General features: G+C 40.3%; 1 protein-coding gene across 1 annotated transcript in view; it reads right to left on the bottom strand.

The window, feature by feature from the left end:
* The window catches only part of TMC3 (transmembrane channel like 3), a 57,195-nt gene that overhangs the window by 24,207 nt on the left and 9,878 nt on the right, over positions 1-23,110 (bottom strand). Inside the window, exons 4-10 of the mRNA XM_018569549.1 lie at positions 15,908-15,989; positions 13,347-13,453; positions 11,257-11,355; positions 10,367-10,509; positions 8,087-8,234; positions 5,311-5,354; positions 2,427-2,574 (exon numbers count right to left, since the gene is read on the bottom strand). Coding sequence (XP_018425051.1) covers positions 2,427-2,574; positions 5,311-5,354; positions 8,087-8,234; positions 10,367-10,509; positions 11,257-11,355; positions 13,347-13,453; positions 15,908-15,989 — 771 coding nt within the window. The remainder of the gene's footprint in view (positions 1-2,426; positions 2,575-5,310; positions 5,355-8,086; positions 8,235-10,366; positions 10,510-11,256; positions 11,356-13,346; positions 13,454-15,907; positions 15,990-23,110) is intronic.

Here is a 23,110-nt window from a genome sequence, read left to right as displayed (position 1 = left end):
TTTTTCCCTTAAAGTGGGAAGTGCAGAAGGATGTCGGTCTATTCTCATAGATGCCGAACAGCAGTGAGTGAATAGCCGAATGCCGCATGAAACAATGAGAGCTTGTTGGAGCCGGCGGCAATATCAAAGCCGGCTCCATTAAGCTCTCAATGTAATGACAGAACAGCGTCCCTGGTTACTGGGTAACCAGGGACGCTGTTCTGTCATTACGATGAGAGCTTAGCAGAGCCAGCTTTGATATCATCGCGGGCTCCGACAAGCTCTCATGACAGTTCAGCGTCCCCTGGTCACTAGGTAACAATTACGTGTCAGAGAAATTCTAAAAAAATATGGATTTTTTGCCTGTACATGATTGGATTAATTATTCTTGGACTGAAGCCCATCTCCAGATTTTTCTTTTTAGTTTTGGATATGTTTCTCTCACTATGGGGAGGTTTATGTGGTGTATGCCGTTTTATGGACTAAAATAAAGTTTGGATTTACATACGGAGGAAATATTGAGTGCGGCTCTTCTTGAATGAAGAAGAATACAAAAAGTGCCTATGTGCGAAAACAACGATTGTGCCCATTACGCCGCACATGTTACATATCACTGCGAATGTCAGAATGAGAGCAATAATTTTAGGGCCATCAATCACTGATAACACTGAACTGATAAGCAGTAGAAGCTTTTAAAGCGTCGCCTATGGCCAATTTGGGGTATGGTAGTTTGTTTGCGATTTCCCGGGCTCGTGAAATTTGAATGCTTCACATGGTGTCTATTTAATGAACGTGACCCCGTCTTTTATATTTTACCAAAAAATTGGGTAATAATAAATGTTTTATAACATAATGTAGGAAAAACAGGTTTTATTTTCAAAATGTGCGGTACTTTTTTTTATATAGTAAAAAATAAAAAACCTAGTGGTGATTAAATGGCACCAAAAGAAAGTTCTATGTGTCCCCAAAAAATGGTATAACATTCATTTCAGTATGAAGTTGCATGATTGAATGAATGTCAATCAAAGTACCGCAGCGCTGAATACTGAAAAATGGCCTGGACTAATATCTTTGAAGTTTATGAGCTTAGCAAAAAGGGTGAAGCAATGTTCACTTCAACTAATGATGCAAACAATTTTTTATTTTTTTTTTACATTTCCCCCTTATATGACTTGGTATTTTAAAAAAGAACTCCAATATGAAATTTCAACCCCCCCTACTGCGAGGGTTAAGTGCTTGTTTTGTCTAGGTTCTAAAATAAAGAAGTACATAACTGAAACTTGGACCTGTCTGTCTGCTAGACTGGTCCCTGCAGCCTCTCTTCCCCTTCACTCCGGTGGTCTAAGAACCTGTGAGTCGTCACATCCAATACAGTGTATTGGACATGAGGACGCCAAGGGACAGTCCATTGCTGGAGTGGAGGAGGGGACAGGCTGCATGGACCAGTCTAAGAGCCAGCCATGATCGTGGTATAACTTTGTTATTTTAGCTCCCTCAACAAAACGTGCATTTAACCCTTGCAGTGCATGGGGTAGCCCCACTGCAATGGCTAAGATTGCATATGTCCAGAGTTTTTCTTCAAAATGAACACAGCTTTTCCTTATTAACACACATTTAATTGAGCAGACGGTAGTACATTAGTAAATTAGCCCCTAGTGTCAGTTAGGACCTGTGTGGACAGCTCTGGGCTTGTGTTGATGGCATCAGTTTGACATCATTTTGAGATGCTTCTGAGAATTTCGAATTCTTTGAAGCTGCAGTTGACCTATTTCCGACCTGCACTTGACTCATTCAAATGACTGTAGTCACTGAATGGGTCTTGTATGGGAATGCAAAACCCATGCGTACAAAAAGCCAATAAACACAGGCCTTTACAATCTGACCATTTGGTGGCATGTATCCTACATCAGAGATGGCAGCCTGTGAGTAAAAAAAAACATGTGTGCCTTTCCAATCAATATTTGAGGTCCTCAAAGTATTAGATCTGATTGCATGCTTTTGATCCTGCTTCAAGCTTGTTTTGCATTTCCATGGACATGTATAGGAATGCAAAATCTGAAGTGTACAAGAGTCTGTTGACACAGGGGAGACTAGAAAAAATGGTACATGCATCAATCTATAACCAGCCTTTATAGCAGGGCACACATTGGGAAGGCTTACAACAATACAAAGCACACAAATACATAGAGTTAGGACCACACTTTGCAGAGGTGCCTTGGCGCGGCAGTGTGGCTTCTACATATTTTTGGCCAAAAGTTTGTGCAACTAAAACCTCTGATTTTAACGCATACTGGAGATGCTACCTAAGACCCTTACCTATGGTATCACAGATACATTCTCTCCCCTTATCTTATTTGACAAATGACTCTGAATACACATGTACATATGGTGAGTGTGCAAATGGAGACATTTACCATAAACGCAGTTAGGAATAGAAACGTATTTACCTCATTTTTTTCCCATAGGGTTAGTTCTATTTTTGTGCGTTCGAGTTTCTGTGATCTGTCCACCACAAAATAGATAATATAAATGCTTCCTGCCAGCGAGAGCAGAACTAAAATGTTTGCTAGAATTCTCAGACATATTGTAACTGCCCTGAAAAATAGACACAAGTGTCAGAGGTAGTCGGGAGTACACTCTGTTACAGCAATTTTGTTTCTTATCACCAATTTACACGCTGATTTTCGATGTACCAACAATTTATAAGCTTTAATGATGGACTCAGTGCGGCTTATGTTTACAAATCCGAGCAAAGAGGTTTTCTTAGCATTATGAACTTGGGGTATCGTGATTCACACTTGAAGGTAATATAGACCTGTTTCTTCACAGATTTTAATTTTTTTCAGACTCAGAAGGTCACATGTAGATTACTGACACGTGAAGAGGATGCTGAGGGAAAATTACTATAATGTTATCTACCTTATATTTTAAGTGAGTACACAATGTAAAGAATAACCATAAATGCCACTAATAAATATTTGTTATATACCTGTTATATTTTACTTGCTTACTGTTCCCCATTTCTATGATGGTGTTTTATATACTGAGTTATAAGTTCTCTCCAGTACATTTTTATTTTCATTGATTTTATTTAACTTTTATTTTTTTACTTTTTTTACTTAACTTTATTGCTATCTCATAGGGGGTGATAGGCCCTCTAAGGTCTTCCAATGCACTCCATTGAAGTTAATCTAGAACAGATTATGCTTGATTAGCTTAGTCCCCAGCCACCGTGGCCAGGCAATCATGGTGCTGAAACCGGGAAAATTACTAAATGCTCATTGCTTGTGCGTTTATTCACCAGAGGGGAGATCAGTGAACGTATGCTTCCTGACCTTCCTCCGCTTTACCTACCTATCCTGGGCCCGCAGTCAGGCAGTCAGCTGGAGAAGGGTAAACACACTATAGCAGCTGGGAATGTGTTTAAAGACCCTAGGTTAAAGCAGTAACACACTTCCTGTACTAGGGTGACAACACTCACTCATTGTACTGTATCTATAGAGCAGCCTTTCTCAGCCAGGGTGCCATGGCAAACCACTGTGCCTCCTGGCCTCCTCAGGGGTGCCTCAAAATTTTGTGGTAGTGGGACTGTGTTGTGAAGTGAGAATGAAGACTGAGGTCTAGGGGCTCCTGATGTAAAGAGAGAACTCTGATGTGAAAGGGGGGACTCTGATATGAAAGTGGGACTTCTGATGTGAAAGGGGGGCTACTGATGCAAAGGGTGACTCTGATGTAAAAGGAGGGCGGAAGTCTTGATTTGAAGGGGGACCTTTGATGTGAATGGGGAAACCCCTTTTTTGGGTGTTTTTGCGTGGGATCCCCGTTAAAATCTTTGACTTGCCTCTAGATTTTGCACACTTTTAAAGAGTGCTGTAACTTAAAAAAAGTTGAGAAACGCTGCTATAGAGAAGATAGAGCTTCTAGCTATAGAGCTATAGAGAAGCAACATTGTTACCCTGGAAAAGAAAGTGTGTTAGGAGTACAGAACACCTCTCCCTCTTGTATATAACATACAGTAAGTTGAGGTGTTCTGTAGTCCACAAAACATAGTTAGGGAGACAGATAACATTGAGATTTAAGTTCTGTGCACTTCTGTTACAAGGACACTAGATCAACTGGCATTCTTCTGTAATTGCAGAAAATGTAAAAAGTGGTCAGCTGCATTATATTAAATTTTTTCATCTTGGGTTTAGATAAGCTTTAACACTATTGCTAAAAATTGCCAAGGCAAAACTAATTGTCCTGTTATTAAAAACAAAAACCTGTAACAAACCTGTAACGGGTGTACCTGCAAAGAAGAGAGTGAATACTTACCATTACTGTCCATGCCACCAGAATGCCATTTTGTTCAAGAGGAATCCTCTGCCAAAGTCTACTGGGAAGCCAAACAGGACACAATAGTGGATTGGAGGATGGTGTTAGTAAGCACTGAGTGCAGTGCAGAACCAAGGAGATTGACACTACTAGTTTTCTAGTAGACTTCAGTGGAGTATTGCAATGGCTGCACGGACAGAGGGAACGGTAATTATCTAATCTACTTTTGCAGGTATACCTGTTTCAAAATGTTATCTTATTGACAGAGTTGCTTTACACACAATTTCGGCAGTTTGTGAGCATAATTTAAAACAAAATAAAATACTTTTACAGTTAACCAGTTGTAATGTTCTGTTTAAAGGTCAACTCCAGCTAAAGATTTATCTTCAACTTTGGATTAAGTGGGGGAAAAGGTAGAACTTCTGTCATGGTTTTATTACTATTTATAACCCTATTAGGCAGATTGCTTGTCCTCACGTCCTGTAAGGTCACCAAAACCGAAAATGAGAGGAAGTCTCATAAATAAGGAGACAGACAATAATAATGACTGACAGAAGCTCTAAGTTTTTCTCACTTTATCCAAATACTAAAAAAAAAACAGTTTTGGCTGGAGTTCAGCTTTAAGTGGCACAGTTGTCTAGTATTTTATAATTGCATACAACTGCAAAACAGTTGGCAAAATCTCTTCTTCATATGAAGACTTAAAACATCCTATAGTGTACCATGTATTTTAATGTATGACAGATGTAAAGCTGGGTTAATTAGATTTTCAAATGCAAGAAACACTTGAGCTATATCTTAATGTTCCAATAGCTGAACACCTTGCAAGGCCATATGTTGGTGGAATGAAAATGTAACAACTAGATACCTGTAAATTTACAAATGTACTTAAATTAGTCCAGGGGGAAAAACATCGAAAATCATAAAATTATTCTGCGAAGAGCTCTGGGGAATCCTATTTTATAGAAGCAATAAAAAAAGCAGGCATGCATAGAACGAAACAGAAATAGTACGTACAAATTCTTGCTTTTTCTTTTCTCCTGTTCTTCTAAAATGGCTTCCTTTATTAAAAACAGAAATTAAAAGGAAATAAGGGAAATCACTTTACAATAGCTCTGGTCTGCAGACCAACATAATTATAACAGCCAGTGTTATTACATGCCAGCTTAGGCCCCTGGATGAACATCTGCTGTTTCCATAAAGCTACAGTATTATAGAACAGCTGCCTATTATGTACAGTAGTGGGAGCCAGCACATGGAAATTATTCCCTGGACAGCTATGCCTTTTTTTTTCATGTGCCCATGCAAGGGGATAACTGGCAATGCAATTCGAGCAGTAGCAGTGGTATTTCTGAAATGCTTCAATAATCCACTTTTCCAACAAAATTGATAAAGTTAATCTCAGCAGCAAAATAATAAATGTTGTATCGTGTATTCACTGTATAGTTTATTCTATTATGCTCATCCCAGCTTTCAATGTATCCATCAAATCCATCAAGAGATGAAGGCTCATTGGCATGTGGATGGCAGCTTACAGGTACCTAAAAACATTTTGTAATCTTTGTGAAGACACAGAATTCAGTCCCCCAAGAAAGGAAACAATATGTGATAAGTTCCCATTTTGAATAGCCTGATGCTATAAAACTAGAAGTATGAATGAAAAAACTAAATATTTTTGTTGGACACTGCCATCTACCACCTACAGGTGGATTGGCAATTGGAAAAAAAAAAAAGAACAGTGACCAGTTTAACCCCTTCCACCTCGTGACCACCTTGTCCTTATGTGAAACCAAAAACTCAAAAACAGTTCTTCAGTGGACACAAGTCATCAGCTCAGACACACACCTCACAGAGGTGATTATGACAAGGAAAGCAACCTTTAGTGGAATGGGGAATATCCTTCCAAAAGGTGGTACTTGAAGTACTAAGACAGCCAAAATTAGGTTCCTCCCTGATGGTTGATGTGTGCTACCAATGTGGCGTTGCCAGACAGGATACTGATCAGATGACCCTTCAATTGAGATGTCCAGCATTGTAGGGAAAACCAAATCACTCAGAGCTCAATATCATTGGGATTTGTCTGTCTTATAAGTTCCCTACACTAACAAAGTGTCTAGCACTCCTCCCTTGCTTGTCAGGCTGGCATCTATTGTGAAGATCTTCCAAGAGATCAGAAGAAAGGATTTTTCCAACTGCAGAACCTGGTCCTTGATGTTAGGTGAATCGGTTTGCACTGATTTGTCCAGCGATGACACGATGTTGAGTTGTAGTGTTCTACATGGGACTGCCTTAAATGAGGATACCATCAGCCCCAGCACCCTCATGCAGAAGCAAAGAGTCGTGCAACCTCTGGACTGAACAGTTGGGACATTAGCTATGACTAGGATAAGTGCCAAATATTTTCAAGGGATTAGAGGTTCAGGATCCAACCGGGCCTTTTCAGGACTGAATTGTCACATGTCAGCCAGAACCTGTGCCAACTGCTCCCTCACAGGAGGTAGTCCAAATATCCCACAATGGGAATACCCGGGGACTGTAACAAGGCTAGTACAGGGACCAGAACCTTGGTAAACACTTGAAGGGAGATGATAGACCGAATAGCAGGGACACACACAGGGTGTACTGGACACCCACAACAAAGCAAAAAAAAGTGCTGGTGCACTTGACAGATGTGAACGTGGAAGCATGCATCCTTGATGTCCACAGAGACCAGAAAGTCTCACTGATAGAGGGAGGCTATTGAAGACCTGATGGATTTCATGCTGAAGCTTTGGACCCGAATAAAGACATTTAGTGCCTTAATAACTAATATGGGGTGGGCATCCCCTTTTGGTTTGGGAACTGTGAAAGGGTTAGATAACCTCTTGATTCAGAAGATCTTGTATGGAGATCTGCTAATCTGTGAGGTAACACAGATAGGTTTGAAGACATAAGCCAAGGAGGGGGCAGAGAGAGGAACTCCAGTTCATAGTCCCTGGAAACCACATGTTCTCGCATCTAAGATTATGTCTGTTCAGGTTTCTACAAAGGCTAACAGGCATCCCATTACTTTAGAAAGTGGGGACATCCCTTCATGCGCAAGAGGCAGCTCAAAATAAAGATTGGGTTTGATTTACTAAGGGCAAATAGGCTGTTCACTTTGCAAGGGATTTTGCCTTAGCTTAGTGAATTAGCTAATTTCTATCAACCAATCTTGAGCAAGCAAAAATATAGTTTTCTTTTAAATTTTCCTTGCCCGTGATTGGGTATTTTTTGCAAAATTAATTTTCACCACATTCACTAAGCAAAGTGAACATTCCCCTGCAAAGTGAAATTCCCATGCAAAGCGAAATTCCCATGCAAAGTAAACAATCTATTTCCCTTTAGTAAAATAACTCTATTGTTAGCAAACACTTTTTGCACTCCTGCACTGCCGCCTAACATTTCAGCCAAAGTAAGCCACACGAAGCAGGCCGATGTACGGCTGATTTCAGCCGTTGCACGGCTGAAATCAGCCGTACCAGCCTGAAGTGTTTACACATATATACACACACTGGAAATGTATGCAATTATGTTAATGTACGTTTTATTTTTCTTATTTGGCGCTTCTATTGAGAATATGTTTAGGTCAGGCTTACTATGAAATAAGCATGTGGCTTTCTTGAGTGAATATTAAAATTATGTTTGAACATTACGTGAAAAATCAGTAAGTATTAAGCACGTTACCATTGGCAGTGTTATTATAATTGTAAACACTAGAAAATAATTAATGTGTACTGAAAAAGTAACTGTTTTATGCCAACAACGTACTTACTCTTATGCTGTTAACGATGGCAGCAGTTTTACTCTCAGCAGCTTCTGTATTCCCAATGAGAAAATCCCATGCACAAAAGATTCTCCAACAGAATGTATAGTTCTCATCCGATGCACTTGCCAAGCTCAGCCTAGAGTTCCTTGCCATTCTTGAAAAGGTGATCCAAGTTTTTTTTTGCGCAACGAGGTTGCATTTATTGTAAACAAAAGAAAAATGTAAAACATAAATCATCATGTAAAAAGAGCACAGCTACATTGTATCTTCTCACATAGTACGGGCAGTGTATTTTCACTTATCACTACAAAGATATATTCTCCAATGAAACTAAAATGAGGAACATGATTCCTCCTCTGGACCCTCACACCCTTCCTAATGTTTACAAAATAAAATAAAAAAGACAGACTTCAGACAAGAACACAAGAGTTGCACCATGCATATGTATCCAGCTGGCTTTGAACTTCCATTTAAAGAAGAACCCCAGGCAAATAAAATCTTAACCTTTTCAGTGGGGCTACCCATGCACTGCAAGGGTTAAGTGCTCATTTTGTGTAGGAAGCTAAAATAACAGAGTTATACTCACCCGAACCACGATCCTGGCTGGCTGTTGGGCCGGTTCCTGTAACTTGTCTCATCCTTCACACCAGCGATGGAATTTCCCTCAGCGTCCTCACATCCTTTACAATGTATGAAACATGATGACTTACTGAACCTTAGTCTGGTGAAGCAGAGGGGGAACGAGGCTGAAGGGACCGGGCTAGGAGCCAGCTGGGATCATTATCCCGGCCAGTATCATCCGAGTTATTTAATCTCCCTAGCTGTGGTGAAACTCTAAATCCCATTATGCTTCTGCCTCTGGGAGTCATGCCCTTGACTGTCTGTCTTGCAATGGCTCTTGTAGTTTCACCAGATATGGGGTGCCAAGGTTGCCTACCCCTGGTGTATGGTCACCCTTTATAAATAACATCTATAGTTGGTGTTATGTGCTTATATTCTACTACCTCCTATTGTAAATGTAAGTGTATTAAGATTAATTGGTCAGATGTACAACTATATACTGTAAATGCCTAATAGTGCAGGAGAACTCCAGGACAAATCCTAATATCCCTAATAACTTACTGCAATGAGTACATCCTATCAGGCCCGTCTTTAATATTGATCGGACCCTGGGCAAACATTTTCTTGGGCCCCCCCCGGGCCCCCACCAAGAAAAAAAACCCATGGTAATTATGTCTAATCATGGCTTTCTACTATCATGCATTGTAATTCTATCAATCATGTTAGGGGCCTACTAAAAGGAATGACAGAATGGAATGCCCATAGACTTTGACAGGGGAAGAGAATGCCCATAGACTATAATGAAGCCAAACGGAATGCCCATAGAGTATAATGGGAAGCATAGTATCAGATATTTTGTAGGCAAATCTGAAAAAGATATCAACTTATCCTTTACCACAGATCTTCCCCGTGTATAGTAACATCTTTTACAATATAATAACTTTGGATTTTTCCTGTTTTCTATGGAATGACAAGGGGGAATTACACCAAGAATGCCCATAGAGTATAATGGGAAGAAAGATGGGCCTTGGAGTCGAGAACCATATGACACATCAAATAAATCTTTAGCAGGCATACTCTCCAAGCACATTAGCAACGTTCTAAATTGAGATTAGGTGGGATTATCATTATTTTCTATGGAATGACAAGTGTGAATGACACCAAGAATGCCCATAGACTATAATGAATGCCCATAGAGTATAATGGGAAGCATAGTATCAGATAATTTGTAGGCAAATCTGAAAAAGATATCAACTTATCCTTTACCACAGATTTTCCCCGTGTATAGTAACATAATTTACAATTGAAATAACTTTGGATTTTTCCTGTTTTCTATGGAATGACAAGGGGGAATGACAACAAGAATGGCCATAGAGTATAATGGGAAGAAAGATGGGCCATGGAGTCGAGAACCATACGACACTTCAAATAAATCTAAATCTAATAAATTATACAGCTGAAATCAGCCGATATACGGCTGAAATCAGCCGTACAAACCTGAAGTGTTGGTCTTTCACTCGGCTGCCTACGGCAGCTTAGTGAATAGACCCCTATAGTCAAAATGGCAGCTTGACCAAAGTATGTGGCACTTGGTGTACTAATAGGCAGTTCTTTCATTTAATAATTAACAATAATTCAGACAGTGAAAATAATCTGCACTGTATATTCAGATGCCATTTTATGGAAATATCATATGCACTTAATAGAGATGATATGTTATATTACTTTCTCAACAGTGTGATGAAACTGTAGGCAAAGACTGCCATTCCAACAAGAAAGTATGCCAGGGGTAGACGATATCCGGCACGTCCGATTTTCCTTTCTCTTCCATAGTAGCCATAAAATAGTACAGAGTATTGGAGATAGCCCTAGAAAATACACAGATCCCTATCAGAGAAGAGAAAAACAGAAAACTGACATTTCTCCAAGCAGCTATTAATATCTCCTTAAAGAGAACATGTGCAGAAAGAAATATGGGTACTGCCGTAGCTAATTTGTATTTTTAAGTTACAGGCTCTGGGGTACTCATCGCTTTCCTGGGTTTACTATGTGCTGTGCCATTGACCTAAAACAAGCATACATGGTGAGCGTTCTAGCTTCTTAACATTTATTGGTTGCTTGATTTTTCCAGGTATATCCAGGATAAAGATGACAGGTCATTAGCCTAAAAAATTAAGGGCTTGTTATTATTTTTATACAGGATTTATAAAGCGCCAACAGTTTGTGCATCGCTTTACAATATAAGGTAGACATTACAATCACAATACAATTCAAGACAAGATGGTAAGGAGGGCCATGCCCGTGAACCCTGCCTTGTTCACACCATGTCCATCGAGCTGTGTTTTTCTGCACACCACCGCACATGTGTGGTGTGAATAGGGCGCATATGAAAATAACTGTTTTCTACGTTCCCTATTCACACCATACATATATGGTGTGAATAGGGAATAGCCGAATTGATGAGTTAGTTCCTCCTCAACTGAAGACCCTCAGGATGACTCGGGCCTGAAGAGGCCACATCACATGGCCTTTAAAGAGCATGTTTAGCTAGGAGCATGTTGTGTATATGTGTTACCAAATGGATTATCAGATAAACATAACAATGAGATCCTTGCCCCAAGTGACCAGATCGTGTTTAGGTCTTGTGCTGATGGAAACTCCTTGTCAGGGATTTTCTTGTTCACAGTGCTTCCAAATGGAGCTCCAACGAGGATCTGGTAACAAAACATAAATGTGTTAACTGCTGAGCCAAGAAAACGTTGTAAAATGAGAAGCAGCCTTCAAATAAAGAAATTTAATTTAAAGTGTATTTCCACTTTAGCAGCCGAATTGGGAATACACATATGTTATATTTGTAACAGGTTTCCATTCACATATCATAAGCTAAATAAAATATTGAAAATAAAGGCTTCTTGGAGTTTAAATTGCTTTTACTTGGGTTAGGGGTTCTTGGCTTCTTAATGGTTAATATTTATGCTTGCTTCCCTTTCTTTTGTAAAGTTAGGATGGGCTGTGAGGGGTGAGTAGACTTCTCCATTGTATGTTAATGAAGTTAATGAGAGAAACACAATCCTCAAATTTTAGTCCCAAGTCTTTCTACTAGGGCAGATCACTGTGAAGGTGCTCCGCAAAACCTGGAATCAGTCTACTGCAACAAAACATCTAAGAAGGTAAGAAATATTTTGTTGCAAAGTAGTTTTGGTAACGCTTGTGAGTAGATACAAACAACAAACATATAGAGGGGCATTCTCAAATTTGACTGCAAAAGTGCAAATACACTTTAAGTGTGACTGTTCCGTCTGATAAATATGGCATGCAAGGTAAGTAGAAATGTTTTTAAATATAATTGATTGCATATACTGTTCTTATAATATCTATATGATTTTCTTTAGTGTTATTGTTTTATACTTCAGGCTTCTGAAGCTGATTGCCAGGGTGCTGCACTGTCAAATGGGAGTCTGGAAAGGTCCCTAGAGCCAAACTCCAGGAATAAATATTTCTGTATACGTACATTGCTCCAGCTTGACCCAACGTAAGTATACATATTTATACCTGGTAGGGCCACAGGAACCCTGTAAGCCATAAGCTGGTGCTACTACATTTTTTTGTGAAAGCAGAGGGTCACTTTCTCTGCACAGCAGCCATTCAGTGAACGTCTGATATTTTTATCAAAGAAAACTAGGCATTCTCTGACCCATGGGAGAATGCCTAGTATTCACTGATAATAAAACATACGTCTACAATTTTTAACTTTTCAATTAAAAATAAATAAATAAAACTGACTTGACCAGAAAAAACTGTTATTTTGCAGTAAATGGTACAAAATACAGGTTTGTTTAAGTTGATAATGCTCTCAACTTGTTCTTCTGTTAATTAGCTGCCAATGGTTGCAGCAGTAAAAAGCAAGTCTGGCTAAGGACATACATGCTACAGACTGATTAAGATTATATAGCAAAAAAATTCCCTGGGCAATTAAAATATTATCTCACTTCCAGCTCTAAGCAATATTATATATATTATAGTTTGATCAATACATTTTCATGTTAGTCAGAACTTGGAAGCAATACCAGATCTTTTTAATTGAATGACAGTAGAGCGAGCATTATAAACAGAAATCTTGCAGATTTTAGTGCGTCAGTCTCTGCTGAGAATAAAATGTACTTTTCCTTTTTCTTACATGAATACATGACTATAAACTGAAGAGTGACTAATCAAAGACTTATGTCAAGAGATCCTGCACTATTGCTTCCATTCATCTTCAAATGACAGTACTTGTTGAGAAAACAAGGAGTACATTCAGAAGTTGCCTTCAGTGACAAGGCTTGTTACCACAAGGGCACAATGATACTAGAGCTATCCATCAGTTGATGAACATGGTAGTATGGAGCTCACATCTGTCATAGCTTATAGGTTGTCCGCCACAGTGGTGCTGATAAATAGTCTATGTCTTTTATAGAGGTTACAAAGTGGTGGTCAAGACAGAATATAATAAATCAACTTGTGTCTTGTATGAGGGCAATATCTATGTATCATCAGCTTACTCATGTGTCTAAGCAGCAGTCAATATGTGTTGATATTTACTTTTTTAAATATTTGTGCTAATTTAGGTTTGTATGGATGTATTTATTTAATAATGTAGAAAATCTGTGAAATACTAGTTTAAAATGTTTCTAAACTACATTTGTATGACTGTGTCAGTCCTTACCTCTGGCAATACCACAAAAGCTCCAGTCATTATTGTGAGGACGATATTAATGCCAAATAACCATCGTAAAAATATAAAGTATGAAGCAACACCTGATCCAAAGTGACCTGATGGAGAAAACATAAGTTGTTTGGTGCTTTTAGGTTGTGGAAGCTTAATTTATTTGTGGAAATATCTAATCAAACATTACAAAAAGTTTGGAGTTTAAAGGATACGTGCATTTTAAAGTGCACTTTTCCTTTTAGTATCCTTTCTGTGACCTAACCTAACCCACCCTCCCTGGATGCATACTTACCTTGATGTGATGTCTGCGGTTCTGCTGATTGTTGACAACAAGCACCACAAGTCTTCACTGTGCTGGCCCTGCCTGTGCATTTCATAGACTTCTATGGGACAGTCTTCAATAATCTCCGGACTAGGAACACAGATCCATGAAAGTCTATGTGCAGGGAAGGCAAGGACAGTGAAGACTTCCATTGCTTGATGTAAATAAACAGTGGGACCTTGACCATAAGATGAAGGTAAGTATGCATCTATGGAGGGGTGGGTGGGTTAGGTTACGTCGGGGAAGGGAGAAAAAACATGAATACATTTTGTTTTTAAAATGCATTTATCCTTTAAATAATACCCTTTATTGGCTAACTTAGTTATTAATGATGCAAGGTCTTGGGACCTAGGTACTTTCTTCACGAATTATAGAATTTTGAAAATGGTTCTAAAACATATTTACACACAGAGTTATAAAGAAGACAAGTGCCCAACAACCATTAATAGTTTTAGAACCATGGCAATAACTTTTTCATAACACTTTGTAAATTGTATATGCCTGAAGGGAAACAAGTTCCAAAAGCTTAGTAAATAATTTTAAATAGTAAAGGGTATCACTTAAACTCCAAACATTTTACATTCTTCAATGACTAAAAAAGTACAATACTTGACTACTGTTAATAAAAGGCAGCTCTGTATTTGACTCAGTATTCTCCTGCCTAAAGAGATCCTGTCACTTTGATCAGGCACCATCCACCACTCTCCTTCACAGCACTCATCTGCCCATTCTTTCTCCATCTGAACTTTGCAAAATACCATATGTTGGTACTTGTGATGATGTCAACCTCCTCCATCATGTGCAAGTGTTTGAGGTCTGTGACTGTTCTCAATATAGATTGAAAGATCACCACCAGTGACATTCACCAAACATTCACTGGTGGTGATTATTTCAATCTACATTAAAACACACTCACCAGGAAGATTTACATGCAGAGTATATTTGGTGAAAGTCACATTCACTGCTTTATATATATAGGGGTATATTTATAAAGCTCATCCCTAGTCTCCTGCTATCCATGTCACTGACCACTGCCATATTAAGGAGAAATCAGCACTGAAGAAACTTCAGAAACCAACACTTCTGTAGTCAGTGGTTCCTTCCGCCAATCCACATGTTACTTCAGGACATAGTAGCAAAGTAGGGCCAGCAGCTCAAACCACTGAGGGCAGCGGATCAGGAATCTGACTCTCCCAAAATCTCGGTTACTGAAGATTCTTCAGCAGGTGATTTTTTCTTGCTATGGTTCACCTTCTTTGCAGGGACCACTTTGGTAAAAGTTTTACTTTTAGCATCAAGGATACTTAAAACATCCAAATCCAGTCTATGAATGAAAATCCCTCTACTTAAAGGAAATCTATGAGGTGAGTGATTTCCACTCATCCTCATAGATAGAGCCGACCTGTGACAAAGACGCTGTCACAGGTCGGCTCTATTGATCGGGAAGTGAGCAAACACATACCGTCGCTTGCTCACTTTCCAATCATCTCCCTGCAGAGAGCGGTGACTGCCAATCCCCCCTCCCCTCTCCAATCATCCAGCGCTGAGTAGAGGAACGAAAGGGGGCGGGTACAGCTGGCTCTGCCTCTAGATAGGCAGAGCCAGCTATCACTCACGCAGCTGGTTGGATCCAGACAGTATTGTCGGGATCCGTCCGGGCTGCAGCGCTCTCAGTATATTGCGGGCAATAGCCCACTATCTACTGAGCTTTGGGTCATGGGAGGAGGTTAGTATATGTCCCCCCGTTACCCTAAAGAGAACTATGGGGAAAATAACTTACCCCATAGTTCTCTTTTAAATATATGTAGACCATGGGGCCATTTTGTAATGTTGCGTTAATATCGCTATCCTCTGTTATACTCTGTCAGGATACACACACCATGGCTTGCTTTTTAGGGCCCATTCATAAAATGTGGGCCGAGGTTTGGAGCCTGCTGTGCCCCAGAGCTCTGTGATTGGAGGGAAGCCCATTCATGTGAATTATATTCTGTATCATTTTTACTGTGATCTGAGTTCTGAAACCAGTGGAATGGCATGCATTTTTGTAAATCACACCGCTGTGCTTTATTAATGTGCATATTTTTAAATTAAAACAGCAATATAGACATAGAATGGCCATATCACTGCTTTTTAAATAGATCCCCATGTGTGCTATCTGAGGAGCTAACATTTCCCTAGACCGGAAGTAATAGGGCTCATACAAATCATATTAATAAAAGCAATTTAATACACTTACTTTCTATCTTCTTTATTCTCATTTCCCAAGGAATAAACAGGACAACAAAGTTGTAGGAGAGGCGGCTAAATTTTTTCCAAAGCTGGAAAAGAGCAATCTGTATTAATTTGGGTGACTATATATTATATTTTCTTTTGTGATGTTTGTCTGTGCAGTGGCTAAGGTCATATCCAATCATGGAAATGATATATATATTTATATTTACTAGTATTTTTAATAATTAATACTAGGTGTTCTCTGATTGGGTGAGGGCAGTGATGTCACATGACAGCCCCTCATCCTCAGAGAACTTGATAAATCAAAGCCTCACCTTTGTGGAATATGATAATCATGGAATACACGGAACTTAAATTAAGAGAAACTAAGGTGACTTTGTTACTTTAGCATTTAGTTGATGTGTTTCTTGGATAATATTAGCTGTTCACAAATTGGTTTGTTATTCCCTGGAATTGCTCTTCTAAACAGTGTTAAGTATCACAATGTTAACAACTATCTGGAATCTTCAATATAAAAATTCCAAGAACAAATGTGGTAGTTTACACAACACCAAATTGTTTGCTCATCCATTCTGTCCTTTCTGAATACTCTGAATAGGCTTTTTGCAATGCATCTGCTGGCGGGTCTACATCAGAAAAAGCCCCAAGAGACAAAGAGCTTATCAACTAGTCATACATGAGTCATACACAGTACAGAACCTGTATATGAATGTGCACATTGACATCTACAAGCAATTGCACAGCTGGGAGATACATTCACTGTACACTGAGGGTGATCTAGCACTGGCATCTTATGATCAGGGCTGTGTTTAGGAATCATGCTGCCCCAAACACATGTGAATGATGCACACCATATTATAGGCTTTATCCTCTGTATTACTAACCATGATATATAATAATCAAGGTTACAATCAGTGTTAACAGTTAAAGGTGGCATGGCAACTGCAAGAGCTAACCTTGGATTAAGCAGTCACCTAGTCAAGAGCACAATGAGAGGATAAAAACAACTGGTCAGAACTACAAATTCTTTGGCAGCTAAGAGTATTCCTTTATGTTTTTCAACTGTGTATTTAGGTGTTTACCTGCAGTTACACTATATGCAAAAAAGCAAAATGGGAATGATCTGTGACTTACATCTGTTGCAGCTCATGGTATGAGCTCAATGTGTGAGGCTGTGCTTGTTAAGGGAATATGACATAAAAGAAGACATTTGGGGAAAAAAAACAACAACACTTTGCAATGGGGCTACCCCTGCACTGCAAGGCTTAAGTGTTCTTTTTGTCTAGGGGATAAAAATAAAGCTGTATTATTCACCTGAACATTAGTGATGAGCCGAACACCCCCTTGTTCGGTTCAAATTCGAACTTTAGAACATGGAAAAGTTTGAATTCGAACTCGAACACAATGCAAGTCTATGGGGGTAGAACTTTAAAAATCATATGTCCCCATTTTGAAGCCTAATATGCAATTTATTGGCCATAAAAAGGGTATGGGGATTTGAGAACTGCCCCGGGGGATATGAATGAATGAAAACATTTTTTTTTTTAAAATACCATTTTTAAAGGAGCAGTGATTTTAAAATCACTTAAAGTGAAACAATTAAAATGAAAAATTCCTTTAAATATCATGCCTGGTGGGGGCCCCTTAAACTGACTGTAAAGTGGCACATCTGTACAATGTATAGAACCTGCTGCAGCAGAAATGACATTTCTGAAGAAATGCAGACGGGGACAAGGATCTCTTCCCCACAAGCCCTGGGGCGTTGGTTGTGGGGGTGTGGGCAGGGGGCTTATTTACATCAGGGTACTTCAGCAGAGGACGCCGCGGGCTCGCAGGGACAAGGTAAGTGTCACTTTTCTCTGCAGTCCCGAGTCTGGCTCAGGGTTACCGCTCCTGGTATGGAAAATTAACCCCGAGCCAGACTCGGGAATACTGCCAGGGAGGTTAATAAAGAGGCACCCAGATGAGGCCCCCCCTTGTGAATGAGTAAGGGCTACCTGTACCCCTACCTATTCACTAAAGCGTTAAATAAAATTGTATAAAAGAGGCCAAACGTTTGGAAAAAACCCTTTATTTGGAAAAAAAACAAAAGACAAGTTTTTGACAATTTTTTTATAAAAAAAAAAAAATGGATCAACCAACGTAATCCATCAATCACAATGTCCAGCGTTCTCTACGACGGGGGCGACTCGACGAAATAAAAAATCAAAAGAAACAATTCGAAAAAAACAACGATCGCAGTCCCGTCTGCTTGCGACGAACTCCCGCCGCATAATGTCATTTTGACAGATGTCGGCAACATATAAACAATTGGGCAGAGCTAACAGTGACAGCTAGCTCCGCCTAACTGTTTACAGTTGTAGGGCATCTGACAGGAGAGCCATGATTGGTCAGGTGCAAGGCTTTGGCCAATCAGGGCTTCACAAGGCGCAGTGCCTCGTGGGGAGCTCGGCAGGCAAACTGCCGATGTTCGAGTCGAACTCCTGTACAACTCGAACATCGAGCCTATCACTACTGATCATCAGTCCTGCTCACTGTCTGCTAGCTGCTAGACTGGTCTCCCCAGCCTCTTCTCTCCTGGGCTCCAGCGGCCTAAGGACTATGGCATCATCACTGTGACGGACCTAGGGCTGCAGAGATTTATTACCCCGGAGAACTTTGTTTGCTGTGTGTGTTTTCCTGTTTAATATTTTATCTAGAGAGAGAGCTTTTCACTATTTGACTTGATTTAAACCATCAGGAGTTCCATCTTGTTTGGATACCATCTCTGCTGAACTTATTTTTGAGAAGGCAGCAGACTGTCTGGAGTGGCCATTGTTTAGGTTGATGTGATCAAGCTCGAATCTACTTAAGGACATTCATTTCAAAGAGTGTCTGTGCTTAAGGAATTCCAATGCGGCACCCTCCTGTCTAGGGTTGGGAACTGTGCAATGTAACACACTGAACTCTTATCTGATTCTGTGAGGTATAAACTCTGTGTTCTTTCTTCAATAAACCAGTTCATGTTTCCACTCCAAAGTCAGTGTTGTCTGATTCTTGGGATAAGCTTATGCTATATTCACTTGCTTCTGGTTCCAGCACCCAGGGAACAGGCTTAAGATGGAGATATCCATTTGGGGTATCAGGGAGTCCATCACAATCATGTCTTATTCAGGTCCATTCACCAACATTAGATGTGAAGATGCCGAGGGACATTCCATAGCAAGAGTAGAGGAGGTGAGCTCTGACTGCTTTAAGATCAAGGATCAGGTGCATAATTTTGCATTCCCTAGACAACATGAGCACTTAACCCTTGCAGAAGTTTTTTCTTTACCTGGAGTTCTTATTTAAGAGTAAATGTACTGTAGAAGTCACTAGCCTTTTAAAGCGTGTATCCTCTTCATCCCCTGATTGGGTAAGTACTTAGGAAACCACATGCAAAGACCTATATTTAAGACTGTGTGTTGCCTCATTATATAATGTTTGGTGACATATCCTTGAATTGTGTTTAACATGAAACCAGTATTTCACTCTTATACCCATCTAAGTTTCAGGTCATCACATACAGTGGAATCTACAGTAGATGGACTCTTATAGGGTTTGATGAAGTAACTGCATTTTTGCCAAAAGGCAAAATATCATTACCACATCAATACCTAATTAGCAGCAATTGGGGTAATCAACTTCGTACCGCCTTGCAAGGAGAACACGGCAGGTGGCTGTAAATAGCTACAGTTTGTCTCTGCAAATATAAATGAATATCTGCAATTTCGATCTATACAAGACAAATGCACACAAAAAAATTAGCAAATGTGCATTAATATAATCTGACATGGTAAGAAAATCTATAACCAGCACAGTATTTCATGTATTTAATGAAAGCACAGGTGAAGGATCTATTATACTGGCTGGAAATAATAAAAATCAAATATTGATATTAAATATTGATATGATACAAATATATACACTGAGTGGCCAGATTATTATGACCACCTGACGTTTGTAGGCAAATTAGCAATAATTTCGGGCTGAAGTTTCTAGAGGGCCAGACCATTATAAATAGGGAAGCAGGTTGTTTACCACGACAGTAGAAGTTATTTTTTTTCTGAAGATATGAGTAAACAACGCGATTCAGCAGCCTTTGAACGTGGGATGATTGTTGGCGCTCGGAGCCATGGAGCGAGTATCAGCAAAACAGCAGAATTCATTAAATGTTCAAGATGTTGTTAAGGTGTTTAAAGACTGGACTGTCAGCTGAAAATCTGGGTCTGAGCGTGCGAATTGTGGCCGTCAGCGACTTGTCAATGTTAGGGCAGAACGGAGAGTGGCAAGACTGGTACAAGACAACAGGAGGGCAACAGTGCAGTGTCAGATTCCTCGCATCACCTTTCAACATCTCGTGGAGTCACGAGGCGGCCCAACGAAGTCATCTCGTGGAGTCATCTCGTGGCCCAACGAAGTACTGGTCATAATAATCTGGCCACTCAGTGTATATATGTGATTATCGTGCTGTGACAGCCACCAAGCAGGCATTCAGCTCACTGTGTTGTGCAGCTGGAAGCTGGCTGTGTACAAAGTGATACAAATTATCTCTGAGGACAATACAATATCTCCTCAAAATACTTAGGGGTCTATTCACTAAGCTGCCGAAGGATCTAGCCATAGCTTCGGCTGATCTTTCGGCTAGCTTCGGCCCCAGGACCACTTCAGTTCAGTAGAACCAAAGGGCTGCTGTACGGGCTATTCACTATATCCTGTACTGTTCCCGAAGTTGGCCTAGCGGCTCAGTCGAGCTGAAGGCATATGACTCGGCTCGACTGAGCCGCGGTGAAAGCCGTAGCTGGCCGACAGCCTGCTTCTGACAGCTGGGCCGAGCCAGCCGTCATCTCACGGCTGGCTCCGGCCACTTTCAGAGAGATCAGCATCCCTGTCATTACACACTGAGAACCTGGCCGCACCGCTTTGATATTACTGCGGCTTCTCTGAGTTCTCAGTGTGTAATGACAGATGGTGTCCCTGGTTACCTGGTAACCAGGGACACCATCTGTCATTACTCTCCCGGACGCTCTTGGAGTCTAATATGGCTCCCGGTCAACCATTAGAGAAACACTTTCTCTCTTTTTTTTTCTGACATGGGGCCGCTGGTCGCCCTCAGTCAGGAAAAAAAAAACACCATAGGAATGCATAGTTAGATTCCTATTGGCTATTTCACTTTGCAATAGCCAATAGCAAACTAGCTATTGCATCCGCCCACTGGTGCTGTCAATCAGCAGAGGGGGACCTGCAGTTCTCCATCAGGTCCCTCTCTGGTGATTGATATCAGCAGAGGGCGGGTGCAATAGCTAGTTTACTATTGAGTATTGCAAAGTGAAATAGCCAATAGGAATCTATCTATGCATTCCTATGGTGTTTTTTTTTCATGGCAGCAGAACCGCCCGGCCAATAGAAAACAGATGGGCGGAGTTAGTTGTCACTGCTAGTTAGCTCCACTCAATCGTTTTCTATATTTTTTCTACTTTTGTAGCAATTTTTCTATTCTGCTCGGTAACAGAGAGGTACCGGGCAGAATAGCCATGCCGAATGCCGATTAGCGGCAATCGGCTAATAACTCACTGCTGTTCGGCATCTATGAGAATAGGCAGAACAGCAGCGAGTAGCCTGCCTGGGGGTTTCGGGTCAGCCGGGTTTGGGTCCAGATGTTGGATCGGCTGAGTCGAACTCCTTCTGCACTTCGGGTCGGCCGAACATGCTGAGCATGTTTGGCCGACCCCGAAGCCACACGAAACCACCCGATGTACGGCTGATTTCAGCCGATATACGGCTGAAATCAGCCGTACAAGCCTGAAGTGAATAGCCGAACAGCGTTCGGCTCACTTCACTTCGGGTCGTTTATTCACTCAGCTGCCTTTGGCAGCTGAGTGAATAGACCCCTTAGTATCAAAGCCCATGTAGAAAATGAACCCCTTAGTTTAGTGCTCCTTAGTTTAAAAAATAAAAATGAAACAGTTTTTTTTAAGTTTTACCTATTTTTTCAAATTAAAAAAGGAAAGAAAAATTTAAAAAAAGGAAAAACAATTTAAAAAAATAAGTTTATTAAAAAAAATATAAGAAAATATAGTGCCAAGGAGGCTATTAAAGGTAGGAGACAAACATACCACATTCTAAAATGGTTCCACACTAAAATTTTATTTTATTTTACTCCTTGTATTTTGTGACCTATAACTCCAAAATAAACTGAAATCCCAGACATATGATATACCCTATACATCAGGACAAATAAAAGGATTTCTTATTTATTAGTTTATAAATAAGCTACACTAATTATGTACACATTATTATTGCCAAAACTGTAAAAAAAAATGCTTTTTAATTTTCTTGCATTTTTATAAAAAAATAAGAATGTATTTACTGTATGCATATGTCCCGTCAAATTAAAGCCAATTCTGTGTAGGTGCAATGAATGAAGAAGATGAAAATTATGGTTAAACAAACACAAAGCAAAAATGTCAAAATTGCTCCCCTCCCCAGGAACGAAAACATTTTCTGAAGCTGTGTCACTAAGGGGTTAAGGCGGGTTTCCTGATGATGACAGCAGTGGACAATGCCTGCGTAATGTTTGTTAAAATGGCTGCAAATCAAACAAATGCACATTACCCAGCAAAGTATTTCTTTACATTTTTGCCCAAACTCTTACAGTCATCATGTTTCTGAACAGCTACAACTCTCCTAGCTCGGCTTCCCTGAATTTCCTGTCCACTACAAAATCACAAGGCAGAGCCCAGGCTCCAGCAGCTGTCCATCTGTTACTTAGATGCCGAACAGCAGTGAGTGAATAGCTGGCATTCTGCTCGGCTATTCTGCTCAGTACCTCTGTGATACCGAACAGAATAGAAAACCAGTTAAAAAAGTAGAAAAAAAAGGAAAACAATGGGGCAGAGCTAGCAGTGACAGCTAGCTCCGCCCAACCCTTTTCTTTTGGCCGGGACCAGCTGTCATTACAATGAGAGCTTAGCAGGGCCGGCGGGCTCCACTAAGCTCTCATTGTAATGACAGATCAGCATCCCCTGGTTACCTAGTAACCAGGGGACGCTGTTCTGTCATTACGAATTGTAATGACAGATCATGAAAAGATACAGGGGATGCTGTTCTGTCATTACAATGAGGGCTTAGTAGAGCCGGCTTTGATATCACCGCTGGCCCCGGGGGGGGGGGGGGCCCGGGGGGGCCG

The sequence above is a fragment of the Nanorana parkeri genome, unplaced genomic scaffold, assembly GCF_000935625.1.
Source record: "Nanorana parkeri isolate BGI_ZX_2015 unplaced genomic scaffold, ASM93562v1 scaffold1353, whole genome shotgun sequence".
NCBI lineage: Eukaryota > Metazoa > Chordata > Amphibia > Anura > Dicroglossidae > Nanorana > Nanorana parkeri.
The sequence above is the reverse complement of the archived record's forward strand: the minus strand, read 5'-3'. Positions and strand labels throughout refer to the sequence as shown.